The sequence below is a fragment of the Puntigrus tetrazona genome, unplaced genomic scaffold (assembly GCF_018831695.1).
Source record: "Puntigrus tetrazona isolate hp1 unplaced genomic scaffold, ASM1883169v1 S000000401, whole genome shotgun sequence".
NCBI classification, from domain to species: Eukaryota; Metazoa; Chordata; class Actinopteri; order Cypriniformes; family Cyprinidae; genus Puntigrus; species Puntigrus tetrazona.
Window position 1 is genome coordinate 140,958 of NW_025048054.1, and position 22,429 is coordinate 163,386.

The 22,429-nt window shown below is 36.8% G+C and overlaps 4 protein-coding genes across 5 annotated transcripts; all 4 read right to left on the reverse strand.

The window, feature by feature from the left end:
* Window positions 1–3,410: 3,410 nt before the first annotated feature.
* On the reverse strand, window positions 3,411–6,663 carry LOC122333867 (C3a anaphylatoxin chemotactic receptor-like). The gene is made up of 2 exons (XM_043231701.1): window positions 6,379–6,663; window positions 3,411–5,769 (listed from the first exon to the last, which is right to left on the reverse strand). The coding sequence occupies exon 2, from the start codon at window positions 5,728–5,730 to the stop codon at window positions 4,720–4,722; it is 1,011 nt and encodes a 336-aa protein (XP_043087636.1). The 5' UTR covers window positions 5,731–5,769; window positions 6,379–6,663; the 3' UTR covers window positions 3,411–4,719.
* Window positions 6,664–8,357: 1,694 nt separating this feature from the next.
* On the reverse strand, window positions 8,358–10,575 carry LOC122333869 (C3a anaphylatoxin chemotactic receptor-like). 2 transcript variants are annotated; one of them, XM_043231703.1, is made up of 2 exons: window positions 10,499–10,575; window positions 8,358–10,101 (listed from the first exon to the last, which is right to left on the reverse strand). In XM_043231703.1, exon 2 carries the CDS (start codon window positions 10,064–10,066, stop codon window positions 9,110–9,112), a length of 957 nt encoding a protein of 318 aa, XP_043087638.1. In that variant the 5' UTR covers window positions 10,067–10,101; window positions 10,499–10,575; the 3' UTR covers window positions 8,358–9,109. The 2 variants fall into 2 exon arrangements, with proteins under 2 accessions (XP_043087638.1, XP_043087639.1); XM_043231704.1 differs by having other exon boundaries at window positions 8,358–10,098; window positions 10,499–10,554.
* Window positions 10,576–16,598: 6,023 nt separating this feature from the next.
* LOC122333868 (C3a anaphylatoxin chemotactic receptor-like) lies at window positions 16,599–18,379 on the reverse strand. Its single transcript, XM_043231702.1, has 2 exons — window positions 18,277–18,379; window positions 16,599–18,126 (listed from the first exon to the last, which is right to left on the reverse strand). Exon 2 carries the CDS (start codon window positions 18,096–18,098, stop codon window positions 17,130–17,132), a length of 969 nt encoding a protein of 322 aa, XP_043087637.1. The 5' UTR covers window positions 18,099–18,126; window positions 18,277–18,379; the 3' UTR covers window positions 16,599–17,129.
* Window positions 18,380–19,166: 787 nt separating this feature from the next.
* Window positions 19,167–22,296, reverse strand: LOC122333865 (C3a anaphylatoxin chemotactic receptor-like). The gene is given in 3 exon segments (XM_043231698.1): window positions 19,167–21,015; window positions 21,018–21,963; window positions 22,143–22,296. Coding segments are annotated over 2 exon segments (939 nt in total). The 5' UTR covers window positions 21,925–21,963; window positions 22,143–22,296; the 3' UTR covers window positions 19,167–20,983.
* Window positions 22,297–22,429: the final 133 nt, after the last annotated feature.

The following is a 22,429-nucleotide window of genomic DNA, read 5'->3' on the forward strand; positions in this document are numbered from 1 at the left end:
AGGATGAAGAACAGCGCTTTATCCAAGTGTGTATATGACAGAGAGTCCCATCTCTTCTTTGATTAGCGCTGCTAGAATAACTTCATCCGGTGGGTGGCTTTTCCTTCCATTCGTCTCTTTTTCCGGCGTATTTTCTGTAATTGCGAAGAAAGATTAGGCCGAATAAACCCCGAAATGAAAAGATCATTTTGACGAACGACCTCGAGCCGCAAAATCCAACTCCTAATTGTTTTTTTCTGACCTAGTTCAGGCTCCATAGACGGTCTTTCGGAGATGAAAAGCATCGTTTTTGCCGCCCTCTGGTGTTTTCTTCGGGAAGGTGGCGGATTAGCGGATAGACTGGGACAAATCTCCAGGCTTTGGGCCTCGAATCGAAGGCCGCGTGAACTGTTCGCACGGACGAAGCGCAAATCCGAGGGTTTATTAATACTCCCGTGCAAATCTGAGCAATGCTGGAGAGAGCTGCTTTAAACCGGGCTAAATGCAAGTAGATTATTAGAGAAGCGCCTAATAAAAAAAACTATTATGCAGCTTGTATTTCATTCTGTTCTGCGATAATGCATTATAAGGTTTTGTGTATTATGTAAGAAATGTTAACCGGCACTAACAGCACTTCCAGTTATTTAGTTAGAAACGATTTCAAATGAGGAATTTTTAAGATATTGCTATAAAAATATTAATACTGTAAAAATCACAATTAATCGCATCCGAGAAAACATTTTGTTTGTACAATATGCGTGTGTGTGTGTACAAACGAAATGTTTTATCTCGGATATGCATATAAATAAACATTTATGTGTTTATAAATGTTTTATTTGTATATTAAATATATTTATATATAATAGAAATTCTATACATATATACATGCATTTTCAAAATAAATACTGAATGTGTATGTATTTATAATAAATACATTATATTTCTATACATATTATGTAAAGAAAAACTTATTTTGGATGTGATTAATCATTATCAATATATTATTATGTAATAAATATTTATTATAATATATATATATATATATATATATATATATATATATATATATATATATATACACACACACATCAATATGAATATTAAATACACACTTTACATCAGAAATCATTCTAATATGCTGATTTGCTCTTAAAAACATTAAATTTTATAAATCAATGTTTAACTTTATATTTTTGTAGAAATCATGACATTACGATGTAAAAGTTTTGCAGCAGGAATGCGTTAAACTGATCAAAAATGACAAAAAAAAACATGTTACATATATAATAATACTCTATTTTCACAAAAATGTTAAACACTAAAATCACTGTAATATGTACAGTTTTTCCTGTATTTTTGATCAAATAAATGCAGCCTCCGTAAAAACCTTAAAACATTCGAATCATTCCCAACGTTTGAGTGCTCCTTTCTATTTCAGATGAACTAAATGGTTAGCCTTTAATAAAAGCGAAACATATTCGCTGAGCCGATACGCTCCAAAAAGCGCTTTTATTTGCGTACGACCTTCGTAACTTGGTGGCATGAAATGACAGACACTGCTCCAGAGACGTCCCGTGCACACAAACACTCTGATGTTTTCTTTCAGGTTACGTGAGGAATGGCTTCAGAGGCTCGAGTTTCGTAACCAGCACGTGATCGAGAGCATGAGAGAGCAACAGATAAGAAGAGCTCAGAGGGTTCAAGGGATTTTGAGAGTGTAGATGGCTCTAATGCACTGCCTGGGGAGGCCTGACATACACATTATATATGTATCAGTCTTGAATGAGTTAAATAGTTTTTTTTGATGCAGTCTTTGGGACAAAGAGACACGGTTGCAGACATACACCATTAAACTCAACGTGATCCTGCCTTCCAGCATCTGTCTTCCATGCAAGGCTCATTGGGTTACATATATTTAACGTTTATTAAAAAAAAGCGTTCTAATACAATTTTAATGCTTTTTCTGAGAAAGGCTGTATTCATAATTTGTCACGGCTGCCCACTATTTCTGTTTTACGACACAATAGTTTGCTCTTTTCGCAATCCTATGAGACACAAACCCTTTACACCGAGCTCAAGCTCAAGAATAAGAATATGTGTAAAATATTCACGCTACTTACAGTAAAGGTGTGCAGAAGTGACCAGGCGGTTTTTGTGGCATTTTATAGTACATTAATTATTTGTATTTATGATCATGCGCACAGCCGTGACCCCTGACATTTAATTCCTGGGAAAAACAGGAAAAGAGGAACTTGTTACCAAGTTTCTTAGTAACTCCTAGTTTTAGATATTGCCGGTAAATGCGAGTCTAAATATATAACCACTAATGTAACAGAAATTATTTGCAGTGTTATATTGAAAACGTATACAATTTTAATAATAATTTAGTGCTGGGCAAACACAAGTTACTTGCTTTTTTTACTTTTAATGAAAAAAATGTTTTTGTGACGTTGTTTGTCAACCCTGTTACTATGGGATTTGCAGGAATAAAAGTAAATCATAACTGGAAAAACCTTCATGTTTCATTAGAGAAGCTGTCCTTATATTCAGACACTCGAAGCTGAGATAATATTTCATCTACACATACCTTAAAAATAAAAAAAAACCTGTCTTCACATCACTGTCCAAATATTTTTCATCTGAAAATGTATTACATTTACGTGCCCTCCATTAATATTGGCACCCTTGGTAAATCTGAGCAAAAGGTCACTGTGAAAATAAATAAAAATTGTTTATCCTTTTGATCTTTCATTTGAAAAATTCGCAAAATTCTTTAATATCTTTGAGGCAAAACTATTGAAAAATGGGTGAAAGTCTCAGGATGAAATAAATGTTTCTCTCCGAATACATGTTGGCCACAATTATTGGCACCCCTAGAACCCACTTATTTAGCCATATAAATCCAGAAATACAAATAGGAGGGAAAACAAAGCCCAAATTCCCGTATCTATCTCAATGGATATGCAGTGGAGTAAAAAAATAAATGAGCTTCATAAATTGGTGAAGCGGTTTTAAGAAAAGAGCTAGAGCTGAAAAAAATCCCATCAGGGGAATAAGTATGAATTTCCAATCAACATCAAATTTTAAGTTAGTCAAACATCAAATAGTTGAGTCTCAGGGTCAGAAAACCAAGAATTGCCAAACAGCATAAAAACTATTTCAATTACCCCATGTGTACAATGAAATCTACCTCATTATTTTTAATGTTGCGGGCCTAAATTCCAGCTGGAGGTTGACCACACGGCATCATGGTGTCTCTCAAATACTAAAAAAAAAAAAAAAACTAAAACCGACTGACTCTCTTAGAAATCTTATAATGGGCATGGATGGATCTTCCATTGGGACAACAATCCAAAGCAAGCATCAAAATCAACAAAAATGGGTCACTGAGCACAAACCCAAGCGTCTGCTGTGTCCGCTCCAGTCCTCTGACATCTAAACCCTGTAGAAAATGATCGAGGTGAACTGAAGAGAAGAGATACAAACATAGAGCTGGCATTCTGAAGGATCTGGAAAGATTCTGCCTGAAGGAATGGCCTCTGATCTCTTATCGGGTGTTCTCCGAACTCTTCAGGCATTACAGGAGACAACTAAGAGCGGTTATCTTGGGAAAACGGTGCTGCAATAATTGGGTGTCAATAATTGTGGCCAATATTAACTAGAGAAAGCATTTATTTCACAATTAGATTTCCCCCCAGTTCCAGTTGTTTAATTTCAGTGATATATATCAGTTTTTTGATTCCGTTTCATTAACAGAACAGAATTGACAGAATTATCCGGTAGACTGTCAGCTCTGTTACACGACTGTCAGCACTGTTAGTCTACCCTGGTAACAGAGTTGACGTTAACAGAATTGACTCTTTTTCGGCCGAAAACTCTACTTTATGGCATAAATGCTAAGAGCACATGGCACTAACGAAAACATGAATAAAAGATCTTTAAATAACCCAGTGTGTGATCAGTAATAAATTCTGCTGTCTTTAATTTTGTGAGTTGATGTACTATAAAAAAAAATAACATTCTCTAGAAAAAATATTTTCTCACATACTTTTCAGATCTTATCAGAGAGGGAAGGTGACGTCATTTCCCTTTAACTTATACAGTTCTGAGAGATAATTTCACCAGTTTACAGGGAAAATGTGGTATGGTAACAGAGTTGAGTCAAGATTTATAGATTAACAATTTTTAATGTTGTAGAATTATTAAGTGACTATTTAAAGCTTTTATAAATAAAACAATTTGGCAAAAGTACTATAAAATATTTTGATTACACAATACATGATGGAAAAAATACACCGACTCATTTGACAAGACGAAATCATGATTTTTAGCTAAGACACTTTTGAAATAAATTATTATGATTGTTATGGACATCTTAAATTATTAAAATAAAAAATATAACCAGTTAAAAACAAAGCTGAAAAAACAATGACTTTGGACACCAAATGTACCTGCAATTATAGAAACTTGTGGTATTGATCCACAAAAATTGACTTTGGCGTATTCATGTTATTCGTGTTTGGCATGCATATAATATGCAGTTTTGCATGCATACGATACGCATCTACCACACAAACCTATATATCCACTGTATAGAATAAACACGCCAAATTACATTTTTTCACATATACACCAAGAGTTTTTTTTTTTTTTTTTGGCCGTACTATTTATACACACATTCATGAGTTCAGGTAGAATAAATTAATTAGAAAACTCAGTATAAATGAGTTGATATCTTCACTACAGTGAGTGTGTTTGCTGTGAGTGTGTGTTTTGTGTTATTTGTGCTTCCTCCTCAGAGAAAACTCTTTCAAAAACACGTCTTAGAGAAAGTTTAACGCTGCTCTTAAAATCCTGTCCCATGAAAACATAGAGAACGGGGTTCAGACAGCTGTTGAAATACGCCAAAGAAACGGCCAACGGATCCAATGCCAAAGCTGCCATATTAACCGATTTATCTCCATTTATTAATATCAGATGCACTATGTGATACGGCAGCCAGCAGAGAAAAAAGGCCACGATTACAGCCATCATGATGCGAAACGCTCGTCCAGAGCGAAACTGACTCCTGCCTAACTTGCATGCGATGAATCCGTAGCATGTTGTGATGCACACGAGAGGAACCAGAAACCCGAACACAAACCTGACGACGCTTAAATTTTGATACATTTGCTTGTTACCAAACATATAAAACAGGCAGACCTTCGTGTCATATTCGTTCAAAGTCCCTCTCAACATCATAAAAGGCAGACTAAGAGCAGCAGCCAGAATCCAGACGGCTGCGCAGGACAGTCGAGCGATGAACAGGCTGCGATGGTTTTGAGCCCAAACCGGTGTGAGCACCTGAGTAAACCGGTCCAGACTGATCAAGCTCAAGGTGAAAACGCTGGCAAACATGTTGATGAGCATGATGAAGGGGAGAATCTTGCATACAAAGACAGATCCATACGGCCAATTTTCTTTAAGAGAGTGTTCTACCACGTAGTAAAGAGTGGAAAGGCAGCAGAAGAAGTCGGCGATCGCTAGATTGAGAAACCCTACTGTATTAACAGTCCTCTTCATCTTCAATCCAGCAACATACACGACAAATGCATTTCCAGGAACACCGAGGATCAAAGTCAGGTAGAAGAAGACCAGAGCAACCGCTCTCATAGCATTCCTCAGCTGTACATTAAAACAAGTCACACAAGTTTCTTCAAAATAATAATAATAAACATATTCATATTCATAGTCATCATATGTCTCATTCATTTTGCTTGACGTGCTGCTGTCCAACGTGCTCCGTTTATCCTGTAAATATCATACATTATCAGCGACAAACATTTATTCATCATCAGCAGATTTTTTTTATCCAAACAAATTACAAACAATGGGTTTCGTTCGCTAAACATGCGTTAAAACGATTGTTTTCATTGTTTCATAGAAAGATCAAACCTAATTCATTAACGGTTGCGGATTAAATAACTCCAACACGAGAGCCAACGCAAATGTAATGACGTGAAATATAACGTTTTATATAAGTGTGTAAATATAACGTGAAATATACGTATTTTAAATATCGTTTCTTGGTGACAGAACTGCAAAAAAAAATTCACAGGTAACCTAAAACGAGAGAACTCTAGAAAGAGTCACTCAAATATAAATAGCACACTTTTTTCTGCGTTTATGCTCGATATAAAGAGTGTTTTTCCTCTGGTTGCCGAAATGTCAGACCAGCAAGAAAAACAATTAGAAGGAACATTGCTTATTTGACAAAGCCAGCTATTCAATATTATTAAACGATGAAACTTATTTTAAATCATTCGAAATGCGGTCACTTGTATGTCAGTGATTATTTGTTTGTGTTTTAAATCAAAATGTTACAGATCGAGTATGAAAGCCTCACAAACTTGTACTCACCTCACCAGCTGCTTCGCATTAACTAGTGATACTTAAACCCTTTGATGACAGATATCGCTTTCTTCTTCCTCTTTTAAAGAGAATGTTGCAAGAAAAGCACAGCGATAACGGCTGTGGATATCCACAACTTACAGGAATTCATAATGTTCATTTGAACCCAGGAAGTGCGTGCAACTTTTTAAAAAATAAATCATGACAACACATAAAAAGGTATAATTTACCCAGTTTAGTAAAACAGACAAACAATAATAAAATAACGCATGAAGAGTTCATTGCAAAAAAAACACTCATTCCATCCTACAAAAAAGAAAAGAAAAAGAAAAAGAGGTACTTGTTGTCACAAGGTTTCTTATTTACTGGCAGTAAATGTGTGACAGTGTAGCTGAAGAGATTAGTCAGCAGAGAAGGTGAAAGTGTTTGCACAATGCTTTGGTTTCTATTACTGTTGTTCAGATCGATGCGACGCAGGCAAATGAATACCTCGACATGCATACAAAAAATGCACTTGGGTTATACAGAGTTCAAATCCCGTGAAACCTCAGTTCAACAAACCAGCTCAAATCTTAAAACAGCACGGCTGCATCAGTGAATACGAGCTGGTGTCTAAGAAAACGCTGCTGATATTTGTGTTGCTCGTTTACTGCACTTGAACTTTCTGCTATACTGGATCGTGCCATACCTCGAGTTCATTTCATCAAGCATATTATCAATTATATTTTTAACAATTCTTGGGACTATTTTAAGTATACTTTAAGTATAACAATAGTAAACTTTGAGTACACAACTAGTTTACAGCAAGGACTAGCTCGTACTGCAACTATACTAAAAGTGAACATATGTATACTAATAGTTTAGTAATTAAATACTTAGTAGCACTTTGACATATAGTCTTAGTAAACTATTAGTTTAGTAGTTTTTATACTGCAAGTGAACTTAAATATACTATATCTGAACAAATCATTAAAACAAACAACAGTGTATCTGCTTGTAAACAAAAGCATTGTATTCCAGTCTATCTGTGGTTGTTTACAGTTTGGTCTTTTATCGCGTCACGTCTCGTTTCTGTGTGCTGCGTGTGAAAGACAACAATCTGTCGATTATTTGCAAGACTTGACAAATCTGATTCTGAACATCAATTTTAGTAAAAGCCCAACACAGCAACACTTTATGCTGCACTTATCCATACGATACACGTCCTCTCTCCTCCAGGTTCTTCATGTTTTAGAAGAACTGTTTTTGGTTCCTAAAATAACCACTTTGAAGGACTTTTTTTTTTTAAATCTCAAGAACCTCTTCTGACTACAAAAGAATCTTTCCTGCATTTAAAAGGTCCCACGGATGTTTAAGGTTCTCCGTAGAATCATCAATGCTAGAAGAACCTTTATTTTTAGGAGAGCAATATGCCGTGAGGAAAAAGAAGAAGTTTTGGTGGAGGGTTACAGCTGCCAGTTTTGTCAGCAAATGTGTATGCGTCTAAAGATGTAAGTGATCAGTTACTATGCTTTTGAAGTGTATAAGAATTGCACGTTTTTAAAAGAAATATGATTAGAATAGACCTTTATCTCACTTCCTGTATCCGGTAAGTGAAGCAGCGAATCACCACTTTCGTTCCCGTTGCAACACAGTCAAAATGGGAGAATCATATTTCATACATGCTTATATATTTTAAATTAATTTGATAAATCTAGCAAACATTTACCATGGTTTTACCGTAGTAAATATGTAGCTACCATTTTTTTATTTTATTACCGATTTCCAATTGTATTGCCACCATTTTATTTAAATTTTTATAAGAGCAGTATTAAAAGAGATGAATGAATGCATGGATGTTGTCTTGTAGAAATGTAACTAAGTTGAACATTTTGGCTAATTAATCTTAAGCGGTATAAAGCGTGGACAGCTTGACATTGACTTAATTGAGAATTTTGGCATAAATGTTATATACAGTCACATACAATAATGACAAAAATGTAATAAAAATGAATCAAAACATGTTCATTCTGACCTTAATAATCATCATAATATGTCTCTGAAAAAGTCTGTGACTACAGCATATTGAAAATATACATAACCCACTAACCTGCCGAATCGATACACTACTTCTGGTAATCATTTCTGCTACAAAAAAGGTTCACTTAAAACATTATATGCTTCTGCTACTTGATCCAGAGAACTGTTGTTAGGACAATTAAACTATTTGCACTAATTATGAATAATATTTACTTAAAATGAATTGCATGTTTAATGAACTTTCCAATAAATACATATTTAAACATCATTATTTTTGCACTTGCATAAATGTTTTTTTTAAATACATAACACTTTGATTGTAATTTGTGATTTTGTTTTGTTATTTATGTTTATATGAAGTCCATATAACACAAAAGTGAGGGGGAATGCAAATAAAAGAAAAATTATATAGCACTGAAATATGAAAAAGTTTTAGAAAAATATGTTTTAGGATGATAAAGCATGGGGCAACGTTTTTGAGCAATGTTTATCTTCATGATTTCAGGAAATTACCCAATATTAGTGAAATATTACAAACTTTAGGTTTCAGTTTTGGAAACAGTTAAACCCAACTGACTGGAAATATATAAATAATAGAGAAAAAAAACAGGAGTCATGAATAAAAACCAAAAAAAAGCTTCCTGAGTTTGACTTGACTTCTGAAGAGATATAATAAAGTACTTTTAGTACAGTAATACAAATAATTGAATAAATGAGTTCACTACAGTGAGTGTGTTTGCTGTGAGTGTGTGTTTTGTGTTATTTGTGCTTCCTCCTCAGAGAAAACTCTTTCAAAAGCATGTCTTACAGAATGTTTAATGTTGCTCTTAAAATCCTGTCCCATGAAAACATAGAGAACGGGGTTCAGACAGCTGTTGAAATACGCCAAAGAAATGGTCAACGGATCCAATGACGAAGCCACAGAGGAACTGGATTTCTCTCCATACATTATTATCAAATCTACTATATGATACGGCAGCCAGCAGAGAAAAAAGGCCACGATTACAGCCGTCATGATGCGAAACGCTCGTCCAGAGCGAAACTGACTCCTGCCTAACTTGCGTGCGATGAATCCGTAGCATGTTGTGATGCACACGAGAGGAACCAGAAAACCGAACACAAAACTGATGACGCTCAACCTTCCATACATTTTAAAATGTTCATCATCGAGTTTATGATACAGACAGTACGTTTTGTTATTTATTGTGTGAGTCTCTCTCAACATCATAAAAGGCAGACTAAGAGCAGCAGCCAGAATCCAGACGGCTGCGCAGGACAGTCGAGCGATGAACAGGCTGCGATGATTTTGAGCCCAAACCGGTGTGAGCACCTGAGTAAACCGGTCCAGACTGATCAAGTTTAAGGTGTAAACGCTGGCAAACATGGTGATGAGCATGATGAAGTTGAAAATCTTGCACATGATAGATCCAAACGGCCATTGTCCATCAAAAGTGCTCTTGATCACGTAGTAAAGAGTGGAAAGGCAGCAGAAGAAGTCGGCGATCGCTAGATTGAGAAACCCTACTGTATTAACAGTCCTCTTCATCTTCAATCCAGCAACATACACGACAAATGCATTTCCAGGAACACCGAGGATCAAAGTCAGGTAGAAGAAGACCAGAGAAACCGCTCTCATCTCACTCCAACGATTTTCCAAAATTTCATAATATTCCTCCATTGCTGTGATTGAGCCGAAGTGGCCAATTTAACCTGCTAATAATCACATACTGTCAATGTTAAATCATAAATCATATTCAAAGTGTAGTGTCAGATTAGATACTTTTTTATGAACAAATATATTGAGGGGTGAGAACCAGAAGGGTGTAAGTGAAATTTGTATTATAAAAATCTTTTAAAGTATGATAATTTTTTGTTTTGGCTCTCCTGTAAAGTTGGCCTTTCTGGTTCAGTTTATCCTGCTAAACTCAATGTAAAGTTATAAAATCATATTTAAAAAGTGTTGTGTCAGATAAGAAACTTTTATAAAATGAATATATGATCTTATCAATACGATTACAAATATACAACCAAAATAAATTTTATTTTAGCATTACTTTTTAAACATTTTATGTACTTTAAAGAGCTCTACATAAGTAAAGTAAAGACTCACGCTGTGATGATTCAATGCACGATTATGCTGACAAATGTTAAGTCTTTATACCATTTCTTCAACTTTATCACTTCATCATTTCAAAAATGGTTGAGCTGTGAAACATCATGACCCAACTCTATAACTCTGTTTCAGCTGAGTAAGCCTTCCAGTTTCACAGGGGAACTCGTAAAATGAAAAACTGCTGATGAAATTGTGTTTACCTTGCAATTGTATATATTTGTATTATATAAACATTATATAGCTACAACTGTTAACAGAAATTTATAATGTATTATTGTTTGCCTGTAATTACAGTATTTTTATAGTATTTATAGTGGCGCCGTGATGTGATGCCAAGATGTCCGCCATTTTGCATTGTTGCCACCCTTTTGTGATCGCGCTCCACCACATTAGACACCGACAAGACGCTAGCGACATGTTCTTCCTCCCTGACCCCGACAGTGAATGACGAGCCAACACACAACAACGTATAATCCATAAAATTCGTGAGGGATGACCAGGGACAGTCAAGCATTATTATGGCAGATCAGAGAGATATGCAAGATCCAGATACTCACATACATAGTCCTTGAGGGATCGACAGCCATGCTCTATGACTAAAAACTATTTTGCCGTGTCCATACCTGGCCAATGTCCGGGGAGAGAAACTGCTGGATCCTGGTGTGGCCCAGTTTTCTGTTACGAATGAGTCTGAAACGTGAAGATCTATCTGGTCTTTGTTGATAGACATGGTCAACAAACAGGCAGGGTTGAGAAATAGGCAAACAGGAATGGTAGAGGAAAACACAAGAATAATCCAGGGTACTAGCGAGGGTCAGTCAAACGGCGAACAGAACTTTGGGTCCAGACAGAGAAACTCAGAGCGCTGTGGCACAAACACACTCAGAGCGCTGTGGCACAAACACTTTGTGGGCACTCCCGCTGGAGAATGTAACATAACTCCCCTTAAGTAGTGGCTTCCAGATGCACCTATCCGGGGATAGGCTAGAAACAGGGAGGGTGGCGGAGCAGAGGCAGAACCGGTGCTCCATTACCCTTGGCGGCTCTGCAATGGGTAAAGACTCCTCCGAGGGATATATGGAACAAACCAAACCCCGGGGATTCTGCAGCCGCTAGGGATACCCCTAAAGGATCTATGGCATATGCCGACACCGCTAGAGGGCTGGAAGCAGGTTTGTGGATTGGAGAGGTCTCAAGAGCAGATACACGGGCAGGTGATGCCTTCGAAGCAGACTCTGGGACAGATAAGGTTTCTGGAGCAGATGCATGGACAGGTGTGGCCTGCAGAGCAGAGTGTGCGGCCCACACACTCAAGACGGAAACTGCCATTACTGGGAGCACAGAGGACAAGAAGACAGCGTCAGACCTGGACTGTGCTGCAGCCTTGGGAACACCTGCTGCATGCACCAACGTCAGCAGATGCTTTGCCAAACTGGACACCAGCTTCAAATGCCCCTGGAGTGCTCTGATGTCTTCATGCACCACAATCACGATGCTCAGAGACAATGGCTTGATCTCCATCAAGGTGCATCTATGAAAAATGTACTTAACTTATGGAGGTCTGCTGGGGGTTGAATTGGCTCATGAACCTCACTGATGACTTGTGAAGATGATCTGTAGCTTAGCTTGTAAAGATCAAGATCACCTGTGGCTTAAGTAGCCTCCTTGAAGGCAGCTGTGACGCTGTGATGTCTGCCGTTTTGCATTGTTGCCACCATTTTGTGACTGCGTCTCCACAATTTATACACCAATGAGATGCTAGCGACAAGTTCCTCCTCCCCGAACCCCAACAGTGAATGACGAGCCAACACACAACAACGTATAATCCATAAAATTTGTGAGGGATGACCATGGACAATCGAGCATTAGTTGTGACATTAGCTTATTAATGCCCAACAACAGAAGTCTATAAATAAACAGTCCAGCAGGTCAGAGAGATATGCAAGTTCCAGATACTCACATACAAAGTACTTGAGGGATCGGCAGCCCTGCTCTAGGACTAAAAACAATTTTGCCGTGTTCATACCTGGCCAATGTCCAGGAGAGAAACTGCCGGATCCTGGTGTGGCCCAGTTTTCTACTACGAATGAGTCTGAAACATGAAGATCCATCTGCTGGTCTTTATTGATAGACATGGTCAACAAACAGGCAGGGTCGAGAAAATGACAAACAAGGACGGTAAAGGAAAACAAGAATAATCCAGGATACTAGCGACGGTCAGTCAAAGGGTGAACAGTATCCAAAAACAGCAAGACAGAGCAAAACCACAATACAAAGCTGAGGTCAGTACAAGACTAGAATACAAGGGACTGCTTTATAGTGAACTGGGTCAAAACTCAGCAGAGACTGATTCACAATCAGGAATTTAAGAAAACGAGACAACAAGGGGGAGGAGTTAATCAGTTACCATGGGAACAAACAAGGGCAACATAACAAGAGACGATGGAAAACAAACACGCAATTCAAAATAAAAAGTCTTTAGATCAAGGCAGAGAAACGCAGACTGGGGTGGCACAAACAGTCTCTGGTGGAGTGACCACTGATGAGGGTTGTGGGCACTCTGAAACGATCATTCAGTTTATGATTTTCTATATAGTTTACATTGCTTTATATGAGTATGTATAACACTCATAATTTTAAGATAGATAGATGGATAGATAGATAGATAATTAAACCTGCAAAGTTAAAATTAAATTTCAAATACTTTATGCAAACTAGCTTGAGTTGGTATTTTGTTAGTCGGAAGGAGACTTTCAAACATATTTTAAAAACCCTGTTATCCGAATCAGTGCTGCCATTTTCTGTAAAAACAAAATTCACGTTATGTCTAATGGATGAGAAATGCTGAGGAAACCTCTTGTGTGTAAAAGTGTTGAGCAGATAAACACGTCCATGTCTAGCTACACATGACTCCGAGGACTGGTGTCAATTTTTGAGGTGAAGTATTACAGGTAAACAACAAAAATATGAAGAGTAGGTCAAGATTAGCACAGAAGCAATATATAAAGTAAAAAAAAAAGAAAGGAAAAGTTGCTGATTTTATTAATTATACTTAGTTGTCCATTTATGTTGTTTGGTTATGGGTTGGATTCTTTGGGGATTATTTAGTGTTTCTTTTTTGTCTGGCTTATCTTTTTGATTTGGTTTCTTTTATTGAATGTAAAGTGTTGTTGATTTCCCTCTTAATTTGTAATGGGCCCATCTTTCTCTTTATAAGCTGTTGTGTTGTCCATTTTGGTGGCTTTTGTTTGTTGGTCCGTCTCTGTCTGCCTGGTTTGTTTTTGTAAAGGTACTTTTTTTGAGTTTAATTAATGGCCTTTTTCTAGTGACTGCTGGTGTTCCTTGTTCCTTGTCTTTGACCTCTCGGTCCTACAAGAAACATAGCATACTAAATAAAGCTAAATTTCATTTTGCACTTTGAAATTCTTTATCTATGTTGGGAGTTTGAATTTGAATGTTTTTTTAACAGTTCTAGTCAGTAGATTTTCTGATGCTTATATTTTTATATCGTTTCATACAAATCTCTGCTGCCATTTTCAAAACTAACATACATTTCTCGTGGTGTCATTGTAGGTAAAGACAGGATAGGGATGAAAGACGGTGCACATTATCAGGTTGGAGATACCGACCTCTGGTGGTGAATGGATGGAGCAGCACATTGAGTAGATATTACAAAGAGATTTGTACAAAGTGGTGAATGAAGAGCAATGTTAATTTCTAGGTTAGGTACGGTGACCAGAAGACATCTTCACTTAGTTTTGTCCAGGCCTCAAGATTTTATGTTGCGGGAACAACATCCATTTCTCTTGGCCACGACGTCTTATGTTGAGCAACCAACATATTTTTCTCATTCTGTGTGACCATAGCAACCCCAGATTATCAGACAAGGATAAAACATTGTTTCAAACATTTAATATGTGTAAATTATTATTATATTAACTTGTTAGGGCTATATTTTTATATTTCATATAAATGTAATAATTATTTCTTCTTCCCTAGAGAACGTCATGCCGCCATTTTGAGAGGCATGACGTTCTCTAGGGGAAGAAGAAATAATTAGATTCACTTTTTCTATGCTAGTAATGCTACCATATAATTTCATAATTATATACTCGTTATAAAAAATACTGTAAACGTCTGACAATTGTGCCAATACTTTGATTATAGGCTCTTTATGCCAATGTTTGATGATAAATGATCGTGTTGTGTTTAAAATTGAAACTAGGTAAACGATTCATTCCTCATAGAGACACTAGGCATTACGCTATATTAAGAATTATTAATTTGCATAAATAAAATGTGTTAAATTAAAAAATCCAGTTAGCATAACCAAAGCTTTACTGGCATGTAAAGAAGTCAAAATGAAGGGAAAAACTAATATAAAATATAATAGGCTAATAATGATGATGATGATAATATACAAATATTATATTTTACATATACATTTAGCAGACGCTTTAATCCAAAACAAATATTATGAAACAATAAGATCAGTTAATGGGCACAGATAGATCAAATGTTTTCTTGTAAGCTTTTATTCGAACACAACTTTATTAAATCCTTTATATAGCATATTTTGTATTTCTAGGCTGCCCGAACCTGCCCTGCGTGCCATCTTAGCTTTATTTACAAATGCAAGCTTTGAATAATAATTGCGTTCATTAATTCGGCGTAGACCCCGTGCCATTATTAGTGAAATAATACACACTTTGGGTTAAAATTTGGCAACGGTTTAATCACAAATCACTGAAAAGTTAGATGACTTGCTGAGTTTGACTTAACGACTTCTGAAAAGAAATAATGAAATTGAACCGTAATACGAATCAATCAGAAAACTGAATAAATGAGCTGATATCTTCACTACAGTGAGCGTGTTTGATGTGAGTGGGTGTTATGTTTCATATGCGTTTCCTCTTCAGAGAAAACACGTCTTAGAGAAAGTTAAAATTTTAATTTATGCAAACTAGTTGGTGGTGTTTTGAGTTTGAATGGCATTTGTTAGGAAATGGAGGAGACGTTCAAACATATTTTAAACACGCTTTTATCCGAATAAATGCTGCCTTGTACAAACAAAATTCGTGTTATGTCTAAGGGGTGAAAAATGGTAAGGAAGCCACTTGTGTGTGAAAGTGCTGATCAGAGAAACACGTCCATGTCTATCTGATTAAACAGTCATTAACATGAAATACTGCCATCTGGTGGTGTTCATATACACTGAGCAGATTTAGCAACGGCAAGATTTGAAGAACTTTCAAACTGTTTTTAGATCATTTTAATAATTTTAGGAAGTTGCCATATGCTGCGGCGTGACTTAAAACTATTTTAAACAGCATTTTTGTCACTTATTTAAATAAATATGCATTGAAGAGTTCGCATTAGTTAAATGTAGGTGATTAAAATATATAATTGAAAATAAATGGTTACCAGTTGCATAAAATGAGATCTAATACACTTTCCTTTCCATGTTCACTGAAGCTAACGCCTTCAGCTAATCCCGATGTTGACATGAAAACAACGTGCATTAGCCTACTCACCGTTTGCTGGATTTCAACGTCCGGAATCACGCAGAGCTCGATTTTTGAGTGGCAGGGCATGTACAGATTCATAATAAAGTCAAAGAGTCCGCACAATAACCGGGTTTTCACACTTTTTGCGCATTTACTGGTCATTTCAGGAGTCTGTCAGAGCCTTAGCTTTTTAACGCAGCCGCGCACGTGAGCAGGGAATGGCGCGAACTTCTGAGGCGAAGTGACCATTTATGCTTTAAAAACATTTTAATTAAATTTACGGTAACAATAGATAATTTACTCATGAGCGCGAGATTACCTACACTTAAACTGGAAGCTAAAAATAAAAAAATCGGAAGAGTTGGTTAAGATTAGCAAAGAAGCAATACATAAAGAAAAAAAGTTTAAATCTCCATTCTGTTGATCCTTTACTACAAACATGAACTTTTTGCATCTTTTTGGTGTTTCTGGAGCTCTAACTGTAGACTATAAAAAATAAAGGACTGTCAATATTTTCACAAAATAACTACCAAAAAGGCCTTCAGGACACCAATACAAAACTACTATGAAATGAATGCAAGTTATTTTATTGTATGATAAAATACAGTGTGGAGTAGGATGCAAAAGACATGGCATACTAATGAAGCTAAATTAAAAGGTGAATTGGATTTTAGAGACCATAAGAATTCTAACTTAAAACATATACTTCTGTAATCGTCATGCTCTGCAGTAATGTGACGTGGCACAAAAAACAGAATATGAAATCTATATAGTTTAAAAAACGATTGCGTTACTGAATAAAGAGCAATAAAAAAGAGCACAATACGTAATAGCTTTACAATCTGGATTGATGTTGCACACACAAGACATTAGTATTGTAGTAATATATTACTATCCTGTAGATTTTGCATTTAAGATGAGGAATATTTATCATTAAGTGCCAGCAGACCGCATCCTACCAGCAGACACACCATTTACTTCCTCAAAAAAAAAGAAGATAAAAACATTGCAAAAAGAAGACCCATTAAGAAGAAAACACTGTTACTTCTTACTGTATCTCAGTTTCATTGCAGATGTTTGAGAACAGATTATTTCAGAAATAAGCACATTGAGTTTCTTCACTACAGTGAGTGTGTTTGCTGTGAGTGGGTGTTTTGTGTTATTCGTGTTCCCTCCTCAGAGAAAACTCTTTCAAAAACACGTCTCAGAGAAAGTTTAACGTTGCTCTTAAAATCCTGTCCCATGAAAACATAGAGAACGGGGTTCAGACAGCTGTTGAAATACGCCAAAGAAACGGCCAACGGATCCAATGCCAAAGCTGCCAAACAGCTCGATTCCTCTCTGTGTAGTTTAACCAATCGCACTGTGTGATACGGCAGCCAGCAGAGAAAAAAGGCCACGATTACAGCAGTCATGATGCGAAACGCTCGTCCAGAGCGAAACTGACTCCTGCCTAACTTGCGTGCGATGAATCCGTAGCATGTTGTGATGCACACGAGAGGAACCAGAAACCCGAACACAAACCTGACGACGCTCAACCTTCGATACCATTTTAAACTGTCATCATCTCGTAAAAGCAGGCAGTACGTTATATTTTCTCTGTAAGTGTCTGGCAGCATCATAAAAGGCAGACTAAGAGCAGCAGCCAGAATCCAGACGGCTGCGCAGGACAGTCGAGCGACGAACAGGCTGCGATGGTTTTGAGCCCAAACCGGTGTGAGCACCTGAGTAAACCGGTCCAGACTGATCAAGTTTAAGGTGAAAACGCTGGCAAACATGGTGATGTGCATGATGAAGGGGAGAATCTTGCACGCGTTGGATCCAAACGGACAGCAATCAAGATGTGCCAAATAGTAAAGAGTGGAAAGGCAGCAGAAGAAGTCGGCGATCGCTAGATTGAGAAACCCTACTGTATTAACAGTCCTCTTCATCTTCAATCCAGCAACATACACGACAAATGCATTTCCAGGAACACCGAGGATCAAAGTCAGGTAGAAGAAGACCAGAGAAATCCCTCTCGTAGACTTCTTCACGGTTTCATTAAAAGTGCACTGAAAATCGTCTCCACTTGTAAAGGCCGTCTGGTTCATTTTCTCTAACTGACGTTTTTGGTTTATCCTGTTAATATCACATATTGTCAATGTAATGTTATAAATCACATTCAAAATGATGCTTTAGATGTCTTATGTATAAATATCTGATTAATGCATTACTATAGTAGGCAACTTTGAATTGTTTACAAACAGTATATAAATAATCATAACTCACGTATGTCTGATGTTTTAGAGTTATCCAGTTCACTGTAGACTGTTCTGTGGTTTTTAATTCTTCACGTAAGGTTTCACCAACACTCAGTCGAGTTGGGAAACATCATGGTCAGCTTTACCTAAAGATGGTCAAGTCTTCGTGTTTTGATAAGACTCGCAGATTCATTTCCCATGAATAATAATAATAATAAAAAAAACATGTATAGCTTGAATGCAATGTAAACAGCTCTGGATAATAGTGTTTGCCATATAAATACATGCATTACATGTAAGGAATAGAAATTCAATATGTAAACGAACGCAGACAAACGTAATGCTTTTCATAACACTTTGTTGCAAAGACGTTGAAACTAGCAATTCATTTTGAGGTTATAGTGTGGATTATGAAAGCAGTTTCATTCTGAATTACGAAATTCATTATCTTTATCTATGTTGGCAGTTCGAATGCGAATGGTTTTTAACAATGCTAGTCAGTCATTTTTGAACAGTAATACTTTTTAATTCTTTCATCCAAATCTCTGCTGCCATTTTCAAAACTAATACACATTTCTCGTGGTGTCATTGTAGGTAAAGACAGGATAGGGATGAAAGATGATGCACATTTTCAGTGAATGGATGGAGCAGCACATTGAGTAGATATTACCAAAAAAGCAATGTTATTATCATTATAACAGGGTAGGTGCTTGTGTTACGGTAGGCCAGAACACTGGATCGTTTGTCACGATATAAAACTTTTAATCAAATAATCAACTATGTTTGCGCTTTGGGGAAGCTGTCTGACATGTTATAACACCATCTAACACAATTGTATTAAATCCTTTATAGAGCCTATAATGCATTCATAAGCTCACATTGGCTTAATTCAAAAACTGTGAACTAGAGACGGCAAAATCATGATTAAAATTTATTTAAAAGAAACGGTGGCCAGCTGCTGGTTGATTAACACACGATTCAACTAAACCAACCCAAGATTACTGCTGAGAGCGTAGTTACATGCAGTTAAAAGAGGAACACGTTCAAAGCGGAAAATACTGAGACAAGGGGTTTCTTCTGAAAAAAAAAAAAGAGTCAACAAAAACGCGCTCTAAAAACTAAACTGCTAATTTTTGGTTCTGTTCTTTTAAAGTCTCGTGTTGAACGCAGTGACGCAAACGACTTACCGCCGGGTGAATGGTGAAATTCAAAAGAATTCCAAAATGTCATCATATTGATCATATTGTCATCGAGTTATTTTTGCTTGTCTTCGGCGGTGGCGGTGGTGGTACTGATAAAAAGTAGTCGACGTAAGATTGTTTGCACTTTTTTGTGCATTTACTCTTAATTTTACTCTTTTAATTTTACTACAAATGAAACCCCAAAACCACGTTTATTGTAGTTAAACCGAAAAAATAATGATTTTGCTACAACAACCAGTTTAAGCATGGTATTCACGGGAAACCCATCGTTATACGTTTGGCATTCTACAAAAACCATGGTTAATTTTCATAATGATCATCTAAGTTCAAATCAAACTTCACTTGAGACCGTTAAAATAGGCCTAGCTTGTAAGAGAAAGTAAAATCCATCTGTAATTTCCAGTAAAATTCTACTTTTTAACAAAACTAACAAAATGAAACATAACATAAAATTTGGGTTTAAATTGCCTAGTTTTATTGTGTGAGAAGAGAGAGTGAGGAGTGATAGATGAGGGACATTTGAAAGGCTGTAAAAATTAAACATTTGACTGAGAAAAGGATCCCTTATAGCCTACAGTTTGGCCTCGTTAAATATTTGGCCAAAGAATGACAGCAAAGATGAATCAAAATCAAGTATTCCATAAAGCCCAAATGTAGTACTGAATGATCCTTTTGTGCAAATGAGAAGTCATTTTGAATGGTTAATGATTATGAAACAACAGTAAAGTGAAAACATTATAGCAAAATTATATAATGACTCAAGACATAGTCATAAACTGTGAAATATTAAAACCTGGAGTGACATTAAACACATTCAAGGAACAATATAACATTGACTGTTCTTAGCAGTATGTAGTCAATTGCATTAAAAACAATATTTATGTATATTTTCAGTATTTTCAGCACGTTCAGCCTGTAGACCACATCCCGTTAACACTGTTAACTTCCCCAAAATTGTCAGCATCTACCTAAAAATAACATTAGTATTACTAACTGCAATCTTCTTTTGAGTTTTCGGTATACAAGAAATTTCTTCGTCATGAACGAGGTCATAAAATTACTGTTTTTGCATTACTCTCAGAGTAATTGTCTAGACTCCAGTATATGCACTTTAAAAATGGAAACTTTTCATTATGAAAAAAACACGACTAAACCTGAGCAAACGTATTGTAATATTAAACAATATGTTTAAATGCAGAAGTTTTAGAACAGATCATTGTAGCTCTTAATGAATTTCAAAACTTCCTGACAAAGAAACTAGAATGGACACTTCCTGTTGAAAAGTGCTAAAGTAAACTGTTTTGCATATCTTAAGTTTCAGTTTTTAATAATGTTCTAGAAAATTACTCTGAAAGTAATGCAAAAACGATTAAAGCAAGGGGAACAAGTTTAAAAGTGCATAGTTTGTCACAGAACTCAATATAAATGTTTCATTAAAGTGAGTGTATTTGCTGTGACTGTGTGGAACGTGATGCTTGTGTTCCCTCCTCGGAGAAAGCTCTTTCAAAAACACGTCTTAGAGAAAGTTTAACCTTACTTTTGAAATCCTGCCCCATGAAGACATACAAAATGGGATTCAGACAGCTATTGACATACGCCAAAGAAATGGCCAAAGGATCCATCGTCACAGCCACAGAGGAACTGGATTCCTCTCCGTACATTATCATCAAATCTACAGTGTGATACGGCAGCCAGCAGAGAAAAAAAGCCACGATTACAGCCATCATGATGCGGAACGCTCGTCCAGAGCGAAACTGGCTCCTGCCTAACTTGCGTGCGATGAATCCGTAGCATGTTGTGATGCACACGAGAGGAACCAAAAAACCGAACACGAACCTGACGACGCTCAACCTTCCAGATGTTGCATCATTAGAATCATCTACTTCATCATCATGAAAAGTGCAAAGCGTGATGTTAAACTCATTATAAGTAACAGTGTGCCTTAATAACATAAAAGGCAAACTGAGTGCCAAAGCCAAGAACCAGGCCGCTGCACAAGACAGTCGCGCAAGCAGCAAATTACGGTGATTTTGAGCCCAAACCGGTGTGATCACCTGAGCGAACCGATCCAGACTGATCAAGTTCAGTGTGAAAACACTGGCAAACATGTTGATGATTATAACAGAGGGGAGTATCTTGCACATGACAGATCCGTACGGCCAGTGATGCTCAAGGAGGATCTCAGCCATGCTGAACGGTATGGAAAGGCAGCACAAGAGATCGGCAGTCGCTAGATTGAGAAACCATGTTGTATTAACGGTCCTCTTCATCTTCATTCCAGCGATGTACAGAACGAACATGTTTCCGGGAACCCCGAGGAGAAACGTCAGGACGTAGATGACCAGGGAAATGGTCTTCATGGACTCTTTCATCTCTGTAGACACATGGTCTGCCTCACTTTCATTAAAACACCACTGACACTCGTATGCACCTGAGAATTCATCAGTGTAATTGTCTGAAAAATATTGGTCCATTTTGCTTGAGTTGCTGCTGCCCAGAGCGCTCAGTTTATCCTGAAAACGTCACATATTATCAGTGTTATTTCACTTTACGGATGCTTTTATTAATTTTGAGGAAAATAAAATATAAAATAAACCGCAAAATTAAATATTTAAATCTATTATGCAGTTAATTTAAGTGGTTTGAATCGCACTTGAGGTTTACAGATCAGACAAAAATGTCTTGTACTCACCTCACCAGCGGCTCTGTAGTAACTGGCGATACTTAGCCCACTTACCACTTGAAGGCGGAACAACAGGAAATGAGAGGAAGCCCTACTGATTTGTTGAAACCACTACAAAGAACTCTTAGGGCGATTGCACGAATAAATTTCCTTTTAAACAAAATATTTTCAGCATTCAGCCTAGAGTGCTGTTCTTGTAGCACATTTCTCAGAAAGCTTTTTATCATGAAATCTTGCACGTTCTGCGAGAACACAACCACAACCAGAGAAGCACAAATTATTCATAACTTGGTACA